At 50.9% G+C, this 14,823-nt stretch overlaps 1 protein-coding gene across 1 annotated transcript in view; it reads left to right on the forward strand.

Moving 5' to 3' along the window:
* COL17A1 (collagen type XVII alpha 1 chain) overlaps positions 1–14,823 on the forward strand; it is a 48,699-nt gene that overhangs the window by 15,953 nt on the left and 17,923 nt on the right. Inside the window, exons 10-28 of the mRNA XM_039871280.1 lie at positions 588–746; positions 1,302–1,373; positions 2,671–2,742; positions 3,550–3,618; positions 4,701–4,865; positions 5,255–5,335; positions 6,486–6,530; positions 7,548–7,784; positions 8,393–8,617; positions 8,933–8,962; positions 9,314–9,340; positions 10,394–10,420; positions 10,524–10,586; positions 11,385–11,489; positions 12,223–12,285; positions 12,943–12,978; positions 13,556–13,609; positions 13,862–13,897; positions 14,447–14,482. Of these exons, the coding sequence (XP_039727214.1) occupies positions 588–746; positions 1,302–1,373; positions 2,671–2,742; positions 3,550–3,618; positions 4,701–4,865; positions 5,255–5,335; positions 6,486–6,530; positions 7,548–7,784; positions 8,393–8,617; positions 8,933–8,962; positions 9,314–9,340; positions 10,394–10,420; positions 10,524–10,586; positions 11,385–11,489; positions 12,223–12,285; positions 12,943–12,978; positions 13,556–13,609; positions 13,862–13,897; positions 14,447–14,482 (1,602 nt within the window). The remainder of the gene's footprint in view (positions 1–587; positions 747–1,301; positions 1,374–2,670; positions 2,743–3,549; positions 3,619–4,700; positions 4,866–5,254; positions 5,336–6,485; positions 6,531–7,547; positions 7,785–8,392; positions 8,618–8,932; positions 8,963–9,313; positions 9,341–10,393; positions 10,421–10,523; positions 10,587–11,384; positions 11,490–12,222; positions 12,286–12,942; positions 12,979–13,555; positions 13,610–13,861; positions 13,898–14,446; positions 14,483–14,823) is intronic.

Here is a 14,823-nt window from a genome sequence, read left to right on the forward strand (position 1 = left end):
GGCAGAATTGGCTTCAATTGAAGAGGCACCAAAAACTCCTCTTAGAGGCAGAGTGCCCCTTGGGTCTAGTTGGCATGTAGGAATGTTTAAGGAGAGTTTATCCAGAGAAGGCTGTCATCCTCGGGGTGCGGCTGGGAAGTGAGGGCTTCCTACCTGTGTGTGCCCTGTGCCTGGAATTCTGTCAGGATTCACTGTGAGGCCTCATTCGCCGCTTCTTTGAAGGTGGAGTCAGCAACAGACAGTGAGGACATTGGTGGGGACAGCGCACCAAGAGGTGGGGAGAAGAGCTTAGAAGGAGAAATGGGCGAACCCCAGAGCCAAAGTTACCCACTCCACATTTTACCAAGAGGCCGCGAGAATTGCTAATCCCAGAGATAAAGTTTGCACCAACTCCAAGGTTTCAGAGGGAAGTGGAATGGCCAGTGGCCCCGGTTTACCCGAAACCGAGGGAGTCCTGTGACGAGGACCTTCAGGGCTAAACTAGGAAAGTCCCAGCAAACCAAGCCAACTGGGTCATCCCAGCACAGAATACTGATTTGTCTCTCACTGGTGTGTATGTGTCTGTCTGTCTGTCTGTCTGTCTCCAGTGTCCGGCACCTACGACACAACTATCCTGGATGCCCACCTTCCCTCCCACATGTGGTCTTCCACCTTGCCGGTGGGGTCCTCCATGGGAACTTATCGCAACAATGTGACAACCCAAAGCTCGTCCCTCCTCAACACCAATGCCTATTCTACAGGCTCAGGTACGTGAGGCGCAGTGCATGTTCCCCTCCACCTTTGAACCCTCTACACTTTTACCTGGAGATGAATGACCCATAAGGCTGCCTAGAGATGCTTTCTGTGGCCAAAATGGCTACATATCCCAAGGCTTTTCCAATGGAACTTCAATTCAATTCAATCTCTAGCATGTTTCTTCAGGAGGAGTCTTCTATCAAAAGGACTGTATTACTCCATGTATCCGTAACAGGAAAGAACATGTGGATATATTTTGTGACGTTGAGCAAGTCGTTTATCTTCTCTGGGCTTCAAGTGCCTTTTCTATAAAATGGTCACTAACAAGTGGGGCTTTGGCTGAAGCCAGTGTCCACTCGAGGCCTGACCAACCTATGATTACCCCTTGGGTAGCATCTAAGGCACACCAGAACTAATGTATGGTTGTCTGCTGCAAGGCAAGAGCCTAAGATTTCCTAAAACAGAAATTTAAAAGATATAAAAATGCAACCCTGGCGTTTCTTCTGGAGCTTCCACGCTGTTCGGGGTCAGATGTGCCTCTTACCAGCCTTCCCCCTTCCCTGCAGTCTTTGGGGTTCCAAACAACATGGCATCCTGCTCCCCAACTCTGCACCCTGGAATCAGCACCTCCTCCTCAGGTCAGTACTCCCAGCTTTAATTGCCTTTTCTAGATGGTTTGCTCAAAAAAAAAAAATTGGGATGAGGAAAAGGGGATAGATGTCCTTTTTGCCCAAGAGTGTGAGGACATTCCCGCACACAAACCAATGTAGAGGCTGCAGCCAAGGGGCTGTGTTAGCAGGCACAGAGCCTGCCCTCAATCAGAGAGACATCTGGGTCCCTAAGGGAGAGAGGTCTGATGGGGGAGGGGCCAGAGACCTCACATACTCATTCTGCGCTGGTCCCTTTATTTTCTCTGAGAGGTAGAGAAGTGGAAGCAAAGGAACTAAGTGAGGCTTAGCTTAGGACAGTTCAAATGAAAAGCATCAAGTTAGAAGGCTCTTACTTCAGATCTTTTCATACATTTACAGTTCATTAGAGGCTCAAATTTATTCACTCTATGTCCACATACATTGCAATAGCCTGTATGTAAGTAACTTAGCAGCCACATCTTTTTTTAAAGGAATCTGCCTTCTCCCTGCAGTAGCATGACTAATAAATATAATGATGTGGGCCTTCCTTATTTACTTGGCTGGCATATCTGCAAATGCAGATTTAGCATTGTGATTTTCAGCACCTCCCATTGACTAGCATTTCACCAAACCCAGAAGACACTTGGTTCATGCTTTATTTCTTCTGCCTTTGTTATTCTGTTTTGCAAAGTCCTGACTGAGGATATTGGATCCACAGACCTTGCACCCCAAACACTAGATGGGATGGAATAAGAAAAGCTGCTAATTGGGGGAGGAAGGAGCCTCTGCACATTGTTAAAAACAAACAACCGGCCTTTGAAATCATAATGGGGGTCAGGGGAGCTTTATGTGTTTGAGTCAGGAGTAGAGTTCAAGAGAAAACAAGGGCTCTGCCAAGTCAGTGCTTCTTGGCCCCCTGCGTCCTTATCCTACGCACACAGTTCCCACACTGTGTACCAAGACACCCCAGGGTGCCACAGGGAACAGGATCCCTAGGATATTTAAAAATGTTTAGAGATAGAGATATCTGCCAGACTCTGTGTGAACTACTACTATTAAGTTGTGTGGCTCTAACTACTCAAGAAATGGAACTGTTAGTAACTTTTGGCCCAGAGTGGGGAGGTGGGGCGTTAAAAAAAATGGCTGTCATTTAGAATGGGAAAACTGAGAAAGTTTGGGAATCTCTGTCATATGCAAAGGCATATATCATGAAAATGGTTTGGGGGTTCCCGGGGCAGGGGACCGCTTAAAGCTGAGGGCCCTCCTCTACGCACCTGTGCTCACCTGCCTTCAATTCCTTGCACAGTGTTTGGCATGCAGAACAATCTGGGCCCCAGCTCCTCTGCCCTGTCCCATGGCGCGGCCACCACCTCCACAGGTCAGTAGCTGAGGTTTGGAGCCTAGGGGCTGGGAAGTAATGTCTCTTTGCAGCGATAACTCACAATACCCCTTTACAACAACGGGATCAGAAGGACTGAAATGTCACTAAAAATCAATCAACCTTTCCCAAAATATCCCCCCCCCCCCCCCCAGAGATCCGAACCTCCATCATCTGTTGGCTCAGACATAAGTGAAACCTCAGAGGAGCATCGCTGTGGGGTATCACCTGTATATCCCCATGTCTCACTGCTGTCCCTGACAGCCTACTGTCACCGTAAATCAGTCAGCTGGCTGATGTTACCGTGTACCCTCTGTGCAAACCTGGGGGCGGGGGAACAGAAGAAGTATGAGCCTCAGCCCTGGCCTTCAACTTACTATACTGTTCAGTTGCTTACTTTTAAGTTGAAAGTCTAATGCACATGAAACGATCGGAAAATCCCATAAGACAACATGAATCAAGTTGTACATAGCAGATATTAGGGCTGTTGGAGTTGGGAAGGGAAGGTGATGTGGGAGGGTCTAGGAGAACTTCATGGAGGAGGAGGCCTTTGGACGGTCCTAGAAGGATGAGAATTATACTAAGAAAGTTCCATCTAAACTCTCACTGCTGCCTCCACGGCTGGAGAGAGTTGATTTCATTATTCATTATTCTTCATTTTGTTATTCATTATTATTATTCATTATTATTGCCATCCACTCACCTGGGGAGGCTACCTGTCTGCTAGGGCTGGTCAAGCTGCTTCTAAGTTGCATGGATCCGCCCTCCCACACTGGTGCCATTTACTCAGTGGTTCCTCTCTTGCAGCATATGGTGTGAAGAAAAACGCACCCCACAACCCTGCTGTTGTGAGTACTGGCGTGTCCACCTCTTCTGGTGAGTGCTGTCCCAGGGTATGATGTGTCCAGGGGCACGCGACAGCACAGGGAGAATTGCCACACAGTGATACACGATGTATGGGATAGTTGCAATGGAAGAGAGAATATAACCCACTAGTGGCCTAAGGTCTGCAAATGGGACTCACCTCAATGGCCTCTCAGTTATTTCCAGGAGTTAGTAGAGATGAGCATCCTCCTGACCTTACTTTGACCTCCCTGTCCAAGGGAGGCAAGAAACTCCACCCTCCAGACCTGCCTAGGATCAGACACCTACACCCAGGCCCCAGCCTTGCCTGGAAGCCCCTGACTTGCTCCTATTATGCGTCATCTATCACAAAAGCCAGGGAGCCGCTCAAAGCTGCCACACCCTCCTTACTTTCTGTAGAATCTTTATTTATCTAATTGGGCTCATGGCTCTTTCCTCCATTGTTCTGATCCTAGTGTATTTCCTTCCATTCATCAATTCATTAATTCAGAAAATACTTAGCGAACACCTGCTTTGTATGAGACTGTTCTAAGCACCTGGAGCACAGACGTAAACAAGGCAAGAGAGATTCCTGCCCTTGCCAGGCTGATAATTGCAATGGAAGAGGCAAAGTACACAAGCAGACAAAGTACACAAGATAATTTGAAGGAAAGAAATAGATGAGGTGGTAGAGAAGGTATGTTAGATGGTACCTCCGCCCCAGACACTAGCACTTGAGACCTGAAGGATAGAAATGAACCTACCGAGTTAATTAAAGAAGGGCCTGCCTGACAAAGGGGTACTTTTTGCCCATTCACAAAAGATCCTATAATGTCCAGGCAAGAGGCAGCCACATACGCCAGCTATACAGTGATTCTGACATCGACCCAACTTCCTCATCACCAGGCCCAGCCAGGAGGGGAGGGTGTCTTTGATCCCCAGTTTGCTTCTTAGTAGCTACAGTTACTAAGAAGCGGGAGACCCTCAGACACACCCGCTAACCTCTCTCTTCCTCCCTACTCTTCTCTTCTTGCTCCTTCTTTTCCGGTCATTTCTTCCTTCTTCTTTCTCTTGACACCTTTTCCTTCCTCCTCACCCACTTCTTTCCTCTCCAGCCTGTACCACGAGTGTCCAGAATGATGAAACAGTCTTGCACAAAGACTGTAAATTCCTGATCCTGGAGAAAGATAATGTGCCTGCCAAGAAGGAGATGGAGCTGCTGATCATGACCAAGGACAGCGGGAAGGTCTTTACTGCCTCCCCCGCCAGCATTGCTGCAAGTACGCAGGAGCCCATGTGACTCAGATTTCAGGAGAAAGGCAGACAGTGAGGAGACCGAATGTCCTAGCAAGACAGTTTGAGATGTTTTCATAACGCTAGCATAGTCCTCCCACTCAAAGGAAAAATGCCTTCCTAAATAGGGTATCCCAAGGTCTTTTCCAGAATTTTCCAGACAAGCCAGGAAAATTCTGGAAAAGAGCTTCCAGAGGGGCCTTTGGCAACAGTAGCAAGACTCCCAACCACTAGCACAGATCGAGAGATTAACCCCTGAAAAACTGGGTCCTTTTCCTACCAGGCTAACCACTACCTCCCTAAACAGGAGAAGATGAGAGGCAGGGGTGGGGAGTGGGGAGAGAATATCCTAGATTATCATGGGTTTTGTGCACAGCTTCTTTTTCAGAGGACACCCTGAAAAAGGAAAAGCAAGCTGCCTACACCTCCGAAACCAGCCTACTATTGGAAGCTAATGGTAAGATCAAATTTGGTCGCTGTCTACCTTGCCTTCGGCCAATCCACATTTCATTTATTTATTTGTCTTTTGAGACCTCACTACTTGAAGTCTGGTCCCTGGACCAGCAGCAACGGCAGCACCTGGGAGCATGTCAGAAATGCATTCTCCCAGGCCTTAGGCCAGACCTGCTGAGTCAGGGGCTGCATTTTAACAAGTTTCCCAATTGATTCATGCATGCGTATTATTGAAGTATAAGTCTTCCGTGTTTAAAGTCCACAGTGATATTTTTTCCTCATCTTACTTGTCCTCCTTTAATTTTCAGAACTAACAGAAAAATATTTTGCAAGGCACTTGCTAGCTTTATTTTTTTCTTCCCAAATAGCTGAATTTTCTCCTGGATAAGCACATTTCTTCACTGCTCTGGGTCCTGTACAATCTCTCCAAATCACTGATTTTAGGGAGATCATTAAAAAAGGGAAAAGTTACATCATAGAATATATTTTAGATAAATGCAAATGAAAGCAGTTATAATCCTGAGAAGGCCTGATCCTAAGTCTTCTAAATTAGTGGTTCCTTATATTCTAGGGGTGGAGATGGGGCTGTGGAGCCAAAAGACCCTTTCAGAATCTGATGAAAGCTGTAATTTTCCCAGAGAATTCCGCACATGCCCACAAACACTTGATGGTCAAATAGCATCAGGGACTCACCAGCAACCCTGCTCCAAGCCCACCCTTGCTATCCCATTCCCTCCACCCCAGATTAGGAACCTGTATTCAAAGTCCCTTAACCAAGAAATCAAGAGTCATTTCTCACAAGTACATTTATTGTTTGAAAGCAAAGGTCACCCCTACCATGGTCCTCTGAATATGTCTTGGGCTTTAAAGTTTTCAGGCCACGAGAGGGTTATGACACTGCTTTATTCCACCATTAATTGTTTGCCAAGCCACGTCTGCATCAATGTAATTATTGCAAATATCAGATCGGTGAAGACTGAGTTAGTAGATATTCCTGCATTTTGCTGTTCTTCAAGGTGCCTGGGTGGTGGGGGATAGAGGGGGCAGGATGTCTACCTAAAGCCCAGCCCAAAATCTACACACAGGCTGTCTTGTGGTCTCCTCGCGCTTAAAAGCTCAGGTCAAAAAGTGTGTTCTCGGTGTTTGTCTTTCAGGAGATGTGAAGACTGTGTCCACAAAAGGCAAGGCCACCTCAGCAGGTAGGTGAGAAGGTGGTCCCATGGGGACAGGAGCCCATCGAGCTAGTTATGGTGATGGAACAGACAAGGCTCCCTAGGCTGGAGCCAGTGTACCCCTGAGCCACCCAACTCTAAAGAGTGTCCCTGAAGGCTCGAAGGGAGCAGGGTAGAGGGTGGCTAAGGGCACAGGCTGGGGGACAGAGTGGGCTGCAAAAGAAACTCAGTTCAGGAAACATTGCTCACAGCTTCCCCCAACACACACTGCGAGTCACCCTCCACCTCCCCCAGGTCCAGGGTCTCCCCACGTGGCAGGAACAACACAACAGGGCTACTGTTGTCTTACCACCCCCCACACATACACAGGCTTCTGGGTGACTGAGACCACACATATCTCCAGCCCTCTACACTTTCCTCACGCCTGTGCCTGTAGCCTTGTGAGAAAGGCAGATCGAAGGTTATCATCCCATTTTAGATACTAAAAACCCTTTTTACAAAAAAAAAAAAAAAAATTGCTGTGTATCCCTTAAGTGCTGAGTCTAATTCTAGGCACCTGGGGATTACAAAGAAAGAGCTGTGAATACTGAGACGTGGAGATGGGAACGCCTTAGGTCTCAGCCTCTAAATAAAATGCAGGAGGTTGTGGCAGATCAGAATTCATTATCAAGATTTTTAAACATAGCGCTGCATGCTACATCCTCTGTTAATGATTTGGCATGCCTTATTTTATTCAACAAAGATCCTATGCAGTAGGTAATCTTTTAACCATGTTTGATAAAAAAAAGGAAACAGAAGTTAAGTGGCCTTCTCGGGGTCATACAGCTCAAGCCCAGGATTGTCAGACTTCTGCTCTTCACCAGCCACAGCCCTGTGTTCTTTCCAGGAGCCGGCCTCATTCCTCCCTCATCCTGCAGAGGAACCTGAAAGCCCACTCACGTTTACTTAGGCCCAAAGGAAGTCATCAAAAAAAAGCCAGAGCATTTGGAGGGAAAAGGGCAAGAGCCATTTTCATTCACGTTCCCCTTCCCCTCTCTTCCACAGACATCCACGGCTATGACCGACATAATGGTGGCAGTGGCATTAAAGGCGGCGGTGTTGGCAGCGGTGTTGGCAGCGGTGTTGGCAGCGGTGTTGGCAGCGGTGTTGGCGGGGGCCCGTGGGGGGCAGCCCCGTCCTGGTGCCCCTGCGGCTCCTGCTGCAGCTGGTGGAAATGGTTGCTGGGCCTGCTGCTCACCTGGCTGCTACTCCTGGGGCTGCTCTTCGGCCTCATTGCCCTGGGTACGTGGCAATGGTGGCAGAGCTGTGGACTCCACTGCCCAATCAAGGGACAGCAATCACTAGTGTCCCGAGCATCGGGGCTAAGGGACCCTACATCAGCAGTGCAGACCCCTTGTTATTGCAGATGAGGAAACTGACTCCAGGAGGCAGATGGCCAAGGTCCCACAGCCACCTAGTGAGAGAACCGAGACTCTAACGCAGCTCCTTGTTCCCAGGCCTCTGCCCGCAGCAAGTGCCCTGAGCACCTGGTCGCACTCAGTGGTCAGGCCATCCCTTCTTGTTGCCTTTTCGCCCTCCACGCTCTGTTGGCTCACACACCAGCTCCCAGGCGGAGTGAGAGCCAGCTCTGTCACCATCCCAGATGAGAAGACTGACCCCTGGGCCAGGTTTCTTTAAGGCTCGGTGACAATTTTCAGTAGCTAATCCCAATGGTAGCCACAACAGATTGCCTCCATGTAAGTATTCTGGCAAAATGTCCCCGATGGCATGAAGAAGCTGTCACAGACCCCAGAGCCCCCATTTCAGGCTTCCCGTGAGGAGCGCGTCTGTGCTGGGAAGGCACCGGCTCTGTGCCCCGGCTGACGCGGCCCGTCTGCCTGCCGTTTCAGCGGAGCAGGTGAGGAAGCTGAAAGCTCGCGTGGATGAGCTGGAACGAACCAGGAGTTCGGTGGAGCTGTACGATGAGAAGATGGCGGAGAGGGGCAGCAAGGACTGGCTGCAGGGCGCAGCGCCCGGGCCGGGCGAGGGCCTGGGGAAGTCTGATCTGGATGGCCACGGTCAGGAGGTCCTCTGGCTGTTCGTGAGGGACAAGCTGATGAGAGAGCAAGAAAACGGTGAGGCCACCACTTCCTGCTCCTTCGCCTGTGTGTGGAGCGGTGCCCGCCCACAGGACTCTCTCGCTCCCTCTGCACTCAGCCTTCTCCACAGTCCTGGGAGAGAGGGAGGCGGGGAGGACCAGTAGCATCAGCCCATTTTACTGTTGGGAAAACGGAGACCTGGAGAGACTTGCCCGAGATCACACAACCAGCACATTTTAGAATCTGGTTGCTAGTCCTAGCCTGGGTCTCTTCCCAATCTACCACGGCAACCTGCTTCGTGCGTGTGTCACACAGATGTGCACCTAATTCAGTGTTCGTTTTCTCTTCCAGGCAATCTCCTAGGAAGCCCAGGCCCTAAAGGTATGGCAGTGGACGGAATACTTACCCTGCTCTCATTTCCTGTACTTGGAGCCGGGTTTTCCGGGTGGATTAGAAAACTTTTTTTTACAACTTGAAAGATGAGTGGTGGAAAGATCTTATGGTATCTGTTGGGAGGGTTGAGAATTGCCTTTATAGTCAGAATATCATAGGATGGGAAAGGACCTGAGCCATCCTCTAAGAGGGGCCCAGCCACATGCCCAGGTGACACAAACTCCACACCCAACTCACCTCGAAGCGCAGTTCACCTGCTGTCAGCTGGTCTAAAATACCAGGAGAGAACAGCCCTTGGGTTCTCACCTAGTCACAATTTTTTTATCTTTCTGATTTTAGGTGACATGGGAAGTCAAGGACCTAAAGGTAATACAATATAGAGATTTTTACCTTAAATAATAGTCAGGGTTGACAGTTTAAAGCAATCACTGAGTATCAGAGACGCCACCTCACACTCTCCCTGGCCATCTCCCCTCTGTGGTCAGACCCACGAATCGCAGAGCTGCCTGCAGACCTTGGGCTTTTGGGGGGAAGGCTTCAAGACCGAGCAGGGTTCTACATCTCAGGGGTGGCACTGTCCTTCACCTCTTCTCAGGGCTCCAGGGACTCCCAGAACAAGGCCCCTGAGGTAGCCTGTGTCAGGGCTTGCATTTCCCCCAGCTCCAAGAGGCAGCCTGAGGGCCTGTTACTACACAGCTCCCCAACCCCACCTTACCCACGGAGATGTCTAGAAACACAGATTGCTGGGGCCTTCCAGGAATCCCATGCTCCCGAATCAGACACTCTGGGGCTTGACTCCCCTCCCCCCAGGTTTTAATTCTGCTGAATCAGGCCAGGAGCCACCATTCCAGCTGAGCAGCCTCCTCTCAGGGGTCTCAGCAGAGGAAAGCAGGGCAAATAAGGCCCAGTAGTCAGGGCCTGAGTCCTGTGGGGGAAATTGGGCAGGAGAAGCACCACCTGCCTTCAGGGGCAGGCAGCACAAGGTAGTCAGAGGAAAAGGTGCCCCTACAGTGTTAGTTAGTTGGGGGACAATCTTGTGCTCATTTGTGTGGCACACACTTACATGCTGTAGGAAATAGATATATTTCTCAGAAAAGTGGTTTGGCAATCAATGGGACAGGTGCATGGGTGGGAGGAAGAGGGTTCCCATCCCAGTGACCACAGCAGCGCCCCTTGATCTAGCTGAGTGGGGTTTGCAAACTTCAGTGCATAGGAGAATTGCCAGAAGATTTGGGGCCCTACTCCCAGAGCCTCCGATTCAGCAGGTGTGGATGGGTGGGTGGGGCCCGGAGTCTGCAGTCTTGAACACCCCGGGTGGTTCTGAGGCCAGGGGTGCACAGTTTCTTCTGAGTAGTGGCCCCTTCAGGTGATTTCCAGAGTCCTCTGGCTGATTTCTCTCTCTTATTTCTTTTCCCACAGGAGACCGAGGGCTCCCTGGGACTCCAGGTGTGTAACCTCTGATGGGGTGGCTGGTATTGCAGGCTCCTTGGTCCTGGCTCCCAGGTTCCAGGAGGAATACAGGGCTGAGGTATTCTCGTTATATCCACAGGTATCCCTGGGCTCTTGGGCCACCCAGGTCCAGAAGGACCAAAGGGACAAAAAGGCAACGTGGGTAAGAATTGCTTTTTCCGTTCACTCTTCCCTCCTCCCACTCTTCCTCTCCCTCTCTCCCTCCCGTCCTTCTTTCCTTCTCTCTATCTTTCCATAAACATTTATTAAGTGCCTGTCACGTGTTGGGGGGACATTGGTGAACAGAGAAACCCCTGCTTACATTTGGGTAGGAAAGACAATAGACATGATAAATAAGTAAAGTACACAGCCGGACAGGAGACAGTTTAGAAATGGGCTAGACAGAGCCTGCTGGGACAGTGGGAGTCCTAAGGGGGTCATTTAAAATAGGGCCACCAGGGAAGGCCTCACTGAGAAAGCACCATCTGAGCAGACTTGAAGTGGGTGGGGGCATGAGATTTTGGGAAAACATTCCGGGCAGAGGGAGCAGCCTCGGCCCCAGGGCAAAGGCGGGCCAGGTCAGGGAGCAGTGAGGAGGAGGAGGAGGAAGAGGAGGCCTCAGCAGGGTCCCAGGAGGGAGGAGGCAAGTTCGGGGGAAGGGTAGTGGGTGAGTAAGGCTGAACGCATGGAGCCTTGAAGGCCCCTGTACGGACTTCAGCGTTTTCTCCCAGTGAAATGAGAAGCCACTTGCAGGTTTGCGGCAAGGGTTGGGACATAATCCTCTTGCATTTTCAAAGGATCACTGTGGCTTCTGGGTTGAGCCTGGACTACAGGGGCGAGGGGAGGTGCAGGGGACCAGGACAGAGGCTCCAGGCCGGAGTCGCACCAGCGAGGTGCTGCCTGTGGAACCCTCAGCTGTGGCACAGGGTCCTGACTCTGATATGGCCATTTCTGTTTTTAGGAGAGCCCGGCATGGAGGGGCCTATGGGCCAGAGAGGGCGTGAAGGCCCCATGGGACTTCGCGGTGAACCAGGGCCACCTGGGTCTGGAGAGAAAGGGGACAGAGGTAAGAAGCAATTCCTTCACCAGGAGGGGTAGCTGCACCCGTGATTCCTTCTTGTATCTTTCTCCCACCCTTATTTCACTAGCCTTCGCTGGGCACCTTGAGCCAAGGTCTGCGCCTGGCCCTCTGGAAACAGTGATCTAATGAGGGGCGAGGGCCAGGCTGCAGGTCCAGGCCTCAGGCTAAGAAGCCGGGGTGCTCAGAACCTTGGAGAACACAGGGAAGGGGCTTCCTGAACTGGGCGGGGAGGAGTCAGGGCTGAGGGGAATGCTGGTGGCAGGGCAGGGCCTGATGGAAGGCGGAGTAGAGTTCAGGCCCTGGAGGCTCTCCTGGCTCTCCTTCAAGGAAGAAGGCCCAGAAAGTCCAAGACAAAGGCCCCATCCATCCTGAAGGGACAATTTCGAATTAGATTATTGACCATGAGTCTGTTTGTATCAGGAGAAACCAGAAATCTCTCAATGCCAACAGATCATGAGCTAGAAGTTTTATTTCTTTCTCTTAAAATATTGCTCGAGAAGACAACAAATGTTTATTGAGTACCTGCTGGGTGTCAGACTTCATGGAGTATACAGGCTCTGGGGGTAGAGACTGGTGTGTTGTTAATTCATGGCCTCAGGGAGGCACCAAATGACTCAGAGGCCACTGGCAGGGCAGGAGCCATCCTCCAAATGACACCACCAGGCTGGGTGGGCAACCAAACTTGGGGGACTCTCTCTGAGTGCTCATTTCTCCCCAGGGCCTGCTGGTGAACCCGGTATTCAGGGCCTACCTGGTGTCCCAGGTTCTGTGGGTCCCAAAGGTAAGTCAAGAACCCAGGGTGGTACCCAAGTTTACCGTGTCCAGGATGGATCACAGAGGTCCAGGAGCTGGGATCTCAGACAGCCCGAAGCCCCTGCCCAAGGCCTGTGCAAGGATGATGGGCCCAGGGAGAGTGCCTCCACAAGACAGTCTCTGGGGGTCAGGATTGGGGCCGTGGTGGATTTAGGGCCATGTTTCCTTCTGTCTTTGTTGGCCCTGTTATGTGACCTCCAAGTGGGTGAATGGATCAGGAAATCAGAAGTTGTGCCTGACTGGGACCTAGGTGCACATATTAGAAATAAATATGTCTGGACAACCCAGGAGTATGGAGTGTCTCAGTGCAATGCCCATCTAGTCACCTCTCTTCCCTCCCCCTGCCCTGGCCCAAATGTCTTACTCTGGCCTGAGAGGAACAGGGGTCTCTTGATCTCACCAGCTGCCGCTTCTTCCTTGAGGAGGACTTTGCATTGGACTTGGGTCATTGTGGACCCACTGGCTCTGGGGTCCTAGCAAGAACCCACACTGTGTGGGTGACATCCATATACACAGCCCTTACCTGGAAGTGAACTCTCAACCCTCCACTTGACCTTCACCATGGGGTCAGATGTCCCTGGCCTATACCTGACTCTTCTAATAATTCTTTTGTTGTCCTTCCCAGGTGCCAGCGGTTCTCCTGGCCCACAGGGTCCCCCAGGTAAGTGTGCTTTTTCGTATAAACAGATGCTATTTCTGGGGCAGAGAAAGGGATGCTAAAAAGGAAAACAAACATTTTAAATGCAAAAGAAGCAATTATAAAGAGAGCCTCTTGGAGGCACAAACTCACTGTGTCCCCTGCGGCTGAGGCTGTGTACCAGGGGTCCTATGAGAGCAATTCTGACCTGGCCTGGAGCTGCGGCCGCCAGAAGCTTCAGCAGCAGGCACTTCCCACCCTGCCTTCACCCTAGCAAGCGCCTGCCTCTACCTCATCCCTTGGGCCAGAGCTCCTCCTGCTCTCCTGGGGATCTCAGTCTAGAGACCACACTATAATGCAGGCTAGTGTCTCCGCCAGGGTCCCATGAGGTGTCCGTATGCCCAGGGCCTGGTAATCACAGGGCCAAAGAACCTGGACCAGGCCAATGTAGAGGGGAGGAGTCTGAGGAAGACGGGTGTGTGTCTGTGTGCACGTGTGTACATGTGTGTGTATGTATGTGTGCCTGAGTGTGCCTGCGTGTGTGTCTGGCCCTTCCAGAGCTGGGGTGCTCACTCTGCTGCGTGGTTTCCTCTGCTCGCAGGCCCTGTAGGTCTCCAAGGGCTCCGAGGAGAAGTAGGACTCCCTGGTGTCAAAGGTAAGCTAGAGGGAAGGACCGGGGGAGGGGATGTCACCTGTAGGTGCTGCTCACTCAAGAAGAGGGTCTGAGGTGGGGGGCAGCAAGGGTCTAATGGGCACAAGCAACAGCCTGTGCAGGCTGAAGAGTGCATGAGGAGATGGGGCGGTCAAGGCTGTGGGGTTGGGGGCCTGTCTTCAGACATGGAGCACTGCCCTTCTTGGTCTTCCTTGCCAAAGCTTTTTATACCAAGATGTCCATACCCCTTTTCAGGTGACAAAGGACCTATGGGACCACCAGGACCCAAAGGTATGTTGCTCCTGCTGCTAGCAGCTCATACATTACCAGAGTCTGCTTGACTCCTGAGAACCCAAATGTGACCCCGGCCCCAGGGCCTAAGAATGCAGAAGACTCTGGCTCTTGGTCCCTGAAGCTGAGTGGGATCTGGGAGGACATCCTAGTGCAATCTCTCAGATTGGAAACCAAGGCACAAAGAGAGGACACAAAGCATCCACATACAGAGCTGTTGTTGGGTGGCCCTCGGTGTGACAAGGGTAAACAATGAGGTCCTTGTCCTCCTTGTCAGGTTCTCCTTGTGCCCATAGCACCCACTGTATGCCAGCAAGGGCTGGGGGCAGTTTAGGGGTGGGCCCCAACCCCAAGGGACATCAAAGTGCCCCCTTGGCTTCATGAATGACAAGTTTTCTCCAACATTCTGCTGACAGTAGCTTCCAGGTACAATGAGAACTATTCTACCAGGTGTCAGGAGTCTGGCGCCCATCTTACTGGTGAGAATGTTGTCCTTGCTCCTGACTGACTGATGCTTTCTGCTCTACCCCCACCCCATTTTTGTTTTAGGTGACCAGGGCGAGAAAGGACCACGAGGCCTCACAGGTCAGTCCTACACGGGAATCCGCTTTGATCATTAAAGGAATTTTGTAAATCTATCAGGCAGTAGAGGTGGGAAAAAAAAATACAAAAGTGTGAAACAGAATCTCTGTCTAAAAACCTTCAGAGAACTTGCAATCTAGGAAAAGCACAAGATGAAATAGAGCGCTGAACAGAGTATAAGCCAGCATCAAGATGTATAGTCCAGACAGTAAATGTTTAGGGCAGAAAAGGGAGTTCATGATTATCTCTGATTCTTTTTGGTGAATCCAGTTGAGAAAATCAAGCTCTTCCCAAAGTAGCAGAGAGTTTGCACTGCTTGCACCCCCTCATTCACTCGCCTCCTG

This window comes from Pteropus medius, unplaced genomic scaffold (assembly GCF_902729225.1).
Source record: "Pteropus medius unplaced genomic scaffold, Ma_sr-lr_union100, whole genome shotgun sequence".
NCBI lineage: Eukaryota > Metazoa > Chordata > Mammalia > Chiroptera > Pteropodidae > Pteropus > Pteropus medius.